The sequence below is a fragment of the Ipomoea triloba genome, chromosome 6, assembly GCF_003576645.1.
Source record: "Ipomoea triloba cultivar NCNSP0323 chromosome 6, ASM357664v1".
NCBI classification, from domain to species: domain Eukaryota; kingdom Viridiplantae; phylum Streptophyta; class Magnoliopsida; order Solanales; family Convolvulaceae; genus Ipomoea; species Ipomoea triloba.
This window is the reverse complement of record NC_044921.1, coordinates 5,643,871-5,648,149: the sequence shown is the minus strand read 5'-3', so window position 1 is coordinate 5,648,149 and position 4,279 is coordinate 5,643,871. Positions and strand designations below refer to the sequence as shown.

The 4,279-nt window shown below is 33.3% G+C and overlaps 1 protein-coding gene across 1 annotated transcript; it reads left to right on the top strand.

Annotated features, from left to right (window-relative positions):
* The first annotated feature begins 442 nt into the window (after positions 1–442).
* On the top strand, positions 443–3,965 carry LOC116023036 (vetispiradiene synthase 3-like). Its single transcript, XM_031263983.1, has 6 exons — positions 443–822; positions 1,400–1,748; positions 2,191–2,409; positions 2,515–2,656; positions 2,789–3,037; positions 3,445–3,965. The coding sequence occupies exons 1-6, from the start codon at positions 459–461 to the stop codon at positions 3,739–3,741; spliced, it is 1,620 nt and encodes a 539-aa protein (XP_031119843.1). The 5' UTR covers positions 443–458; the 3' UTR covers positions 3,742–3,965.
* The last annotated feature ends 314 nt before the right edge of the window (positions 3,966–4,279 follow it).

Below are 4,279 nucleotides of genomic sequence, written 5' to 3'. Positions count from 1 at the left end.
AAGAAATCATCTTAATCTGTACAAATTAAAATAATTCAGTAACAATTTAAATTATTATATACCATGCGATAGTTACAACTTTTAATTATTAACCAAGAATTATAGATATCTTTCTCTTTCATACACGGTACAAAATAATTCAGTAACCTAATAATTCATTAACCTATTTTGCTCTTTCATACACTGTTTATCACATAATTGGTCAATTTTAACAATTGCAAAGCAATTCTTATTTAAAAAAAAAAAAAAAAACTGAAGAAAATATGCATTTTAGAATAGCAAAATTGAACACCAATCAACGGAGTACGGCAGATGGATGGAGACTACTGTCCCAATAGATTTCAAAGGATAGTCCTGCCTATATAAGGAAATTTCTACTCCAATATCTCATTACACCACCAACAAACTTTAAAAATCCCACTACTCCAACCAGAAAAAAAAAACCCAAAATCCTAGAAATGGCGAAAAGCAACGAGGTTGTCCGTCCAGCAGTCACGAAATTCTCCCCAAGCCTGTGGGGTGATGAATTCCGATACTTCGTCTTCGATAATGAAGTTGCAAAAAGGTATGCACAAGAGATTGAGCTGTTGAAAGAACGAGTGAGGAGCATGCTGGTACGTATTAGGAGCTCCAAGCCGGCTGAAAAACTCAATTTTATTGACACTATTGAACGTCTCGGCATTTCATATCACTTTCACAGTGAGATTGATGAGATGTTGAAAGAGATTTACAATGCCAATCTCAAATTTCATGGAGATGATTTGTGCACAAGTGCACTTATGTTTGGATTATTTAGGCAACACGGCTACAACATCTCTTCAGGTAACACATTTACACATGCAATGTCTGCAAGCTTAATGTGTGTGTGCAGTGCCTTGCCCATAAAAGAAGAGGTAAGGCATATATTGTTCAGTGCTGTAAAAATCGCGCAATCAGACCATGGGGACAATCCATCTTGGCGTCGACTCCGGCCGACTAGGCGCCTAATTCAACTGACTCGATGCCAAATCAGCTGAATCGGTCGAGTTAACTCGGTAAAATCAATCAATTTAATCGGGTTAACTCAACAAAACTGTCGATTTAACTGAGTTAACTTGACCGATTGTTTTATTTTTAATTTCACATTTTTATTTAATGTTTTTACCATTATCGAGTCATGTGCTTGTTAATTATATATATATATATATATATATATATATATATATATATAATCTAGCACATGGCTCTAGGTTATATTAATTCCGTCTAGGCAGCGGTTAGGCGCCGCCAAGGCGGCTTAGGCACTAGGTGGGCGTTTGGTATCAGATTACAGCCTTGTGTATTTTGCAATCTTGATATTATTATTCCACCAATGGGTTCTAATTTTATGAATTATTTGGAATTTTTGAAAATTTTCAAGAGAATGGAAAATTCAGAAACAATCTTTCCGGAGATATCAAGGGTTTGTTGAACTTATATGAAGCATCTCACATGAATGGACATAAAGATGACATCTTAAAGGAAACTTATACCTTTTCAAGAACTCATTTAGAGGTTGTTCACCCACAACTCAACTCTACTTTGGGAACGCAAGTGAGGCATGCACTTGAGCAACCCTTGCACAAGGGCATCCCTAGAGTAGAGATCAGCTTTTTCATCAGAGTGTATCAAGAAGATGAGTCCAAGAATGATGTTCTGCTACGGTTTGCAAAGTTGGATTATAATTTGTTACAAATGCACCACAAGCATGAACTCTACCAACTCATGAGGTAAACAAAAGAATTGAAATAAATTTTCAAAATATAATTAATTATTTCTTTAATTAGTAACCAAAAAAATTAAAAGCTCATGCACTGTCAACTCATATGATACAATCCAAAAGAAGTTTCGTACGCGCGCACACATATACACACAGAGAAATGCGAAATAGCTAGTCTTATCTATCAATGCATCTGGGTTGACCATGCTAGAAAATAATAGAGAAAATAATGTGAGGACACTTTCACAAATATTATAAAATTTTAAAAATTTGTAATATTTACAAAAAATAACTTGCAACTCAAAAAAAAAATTCATTTTCCCATATTTTGCAACTGTTGATCACCTTAGATTAGTTGATGAGATTGTTTAATATATATATATATATATATATATATATATATATACTATTTCATTTGTCAATTAACTCTGACATTGCATCACCCTGGACAGATGGTGGAAGGAGTTGGACTTTGTCACTACACTTCCTTATGCAAGAGATAGGGCTGTTGAATCTTACTTTTGGGCGTTGGGAGTGTTTTTTGAACTCGAATATTCCAAGGCTCGTCTCATGATTGCCAAATCCATAGCAATGATTGCCATTATAGATGACACATTTGATTCTTTTGGCACGCCTGATGAATTAGAGATTTATACTGATGCCATACAAAAGTATGCTCCTACCAATACTATAATGTTTTTTCCTCAAATATACAAAATTTTTATATACAGTATCATAGCATATCTTGTTTTAATTAAATATTAATTGTTTAATAGGTGGGATATAAACCAAATGAATCGTCTTTCAGATTATATGAAGATAAGCTATAAAGCACTTATAAATCTTTATGATGAGGAGTTCAATAAAGAACTATCTGAAGAAGGAAAAAGTTTTGCACTTTATAATGCAAAAGAGAGAGTATGTATATTCACTAACAAGTTGTCTATCTAGCTTTCTTTTTGCTTTATTATTATTAACTTTTGTTTTTCTATTGTAATTATGAAGTTGCCCTAATCTTTTTTTTTTTTTCTTTAATTTCTTGACAAATAGATGAAAGAACTCGTGAGGGCTTATTACACGGAATTAAAATGGTCTACTAAAGGATGCATGCCATCATTTGTTGAGTATCTAAACAATTATGGTCTAGCTAGTAGCACCATTTACTCGGTCATCACAACTTTTTTACTTGGTCAGAAACCCGTCAGAAGAGAAGCATCTGAATGGGTAAATCAAAACCCTAGAATTCTTGAAGCCAATGCGATATTGGCTCGACTTATTAACGACATAGCTTCCTATGAGGTATATATAAAAATAGTATTTCATGAACGAATATATATATATATATATATATATATATATATTTATTTATTTATTTATTTATTTATTTATAATTTTTCTTTTATTTTTTTTAATATAATATCATTTTTATTTTTTTGTCATTGATTAACCGTGCAATCAGTTTTGATTGGTTCAAAATATCTTAAATGCGCTCATATAAAGAAAAGTGAAGTTTGGTAAAAATGCAATCTTTTGGACATAATTTATTCAGTTTAGAAAAGTTTAGGGCTCAAAACTGATAAAATTGATAATCGTGGATCAAAAGTGAAAATGATCGATCGACCAAATTGAAAATATCATTGATGAGTGCTTTATCTTTTGTAAATAATTTTTCTAAGTAAATTATATCTATGTTTATTTATATACAGCGTGAGAAAAGCAGCAGCCTATATACAGGGATTGATTGTTACATGAGGGATTATGGCGTATCTGTTCATGAAGCAATGGACAAGCTCCAAGAAATTGTTGATAATGCCTGGAAAGATATCAATGAAGATATTGTTGAACCAACTTTACCAATCTCTAGAGAGATTCTTATGTGTCTTCTTAACATTGCTCGTGTGGATAGTGTGGTGTATATGCAAAATCAAGATGGCTTTACTAACTCTGAAAAAGTCATGAAGCCTTATATGATTGCTGTTTTGGTGGGATCCTTTGAAATTTAAGTTGCCGTGGCTTCTTTGGTCTTTGTATTGTTTGTGTGTTTTCCCTTTTTAATGTATTCTGTAGTTTGACTTGTAATAGTAGTGTGAAGAGGAGAGACAAGCCTTGTACGCATCATATATCCATGGCAAATGTTTGTGTGAGGCCCCGTGAGACGGTATCACATAAATGTTACCATATATCCATATATCCTTTGTGGCAATAAAGTATGGGTGTTCTCTTCAAATTTTTCTTGCATTTGTGTTTTAAAATTCAAGATTAATTAATTTGTTTTTAATTAGCTTTATGGTCCGTAATGAGAAACAAAAATGTCTAGAAAATACTCTTCTGGTCGTGGTCTGTGGAAGTCGTGGACTCGTGGAAAAATGGAAGTCATGGAACAGCCGAATGTGGTGAGTGGCGATTGTGGTCGGTGGAAGAGTGGAGACGAGAGATTTGGAGAAGGCGATTAAGATATTACGAGAACGGAGAAAATGAGTGGAAATTGGAATTGTGGAGTTTGTATGCGATTAGGTCATTAGGATTTAGGCTATGGGAATG

Excerpts from the sequence above, each read along its gene's own strand:
- LOC116023036 (XM_031263983.1), top strand. The coding sequence starts at position 459 with ATGGCGAAAAGCAACGAGGTTGTCCGTCCAGCAGTCACGAAATTCTCC. Across the intron at positions 823-1,399 it reads CGGCTACAACATCTCTTCAG|AGAATGGAAAATTCAGAAAC; the intron begins GTAACACATTTA and ends AAAATTTTCAAG. Across the intron at positions 3,038-3,444 it reads ACGACATAGCTTCCTATGAG|CGTGAGAAAAGCAGCAGCCT; the intron begins GTATATATAAAA and ends ATTTATATACAG.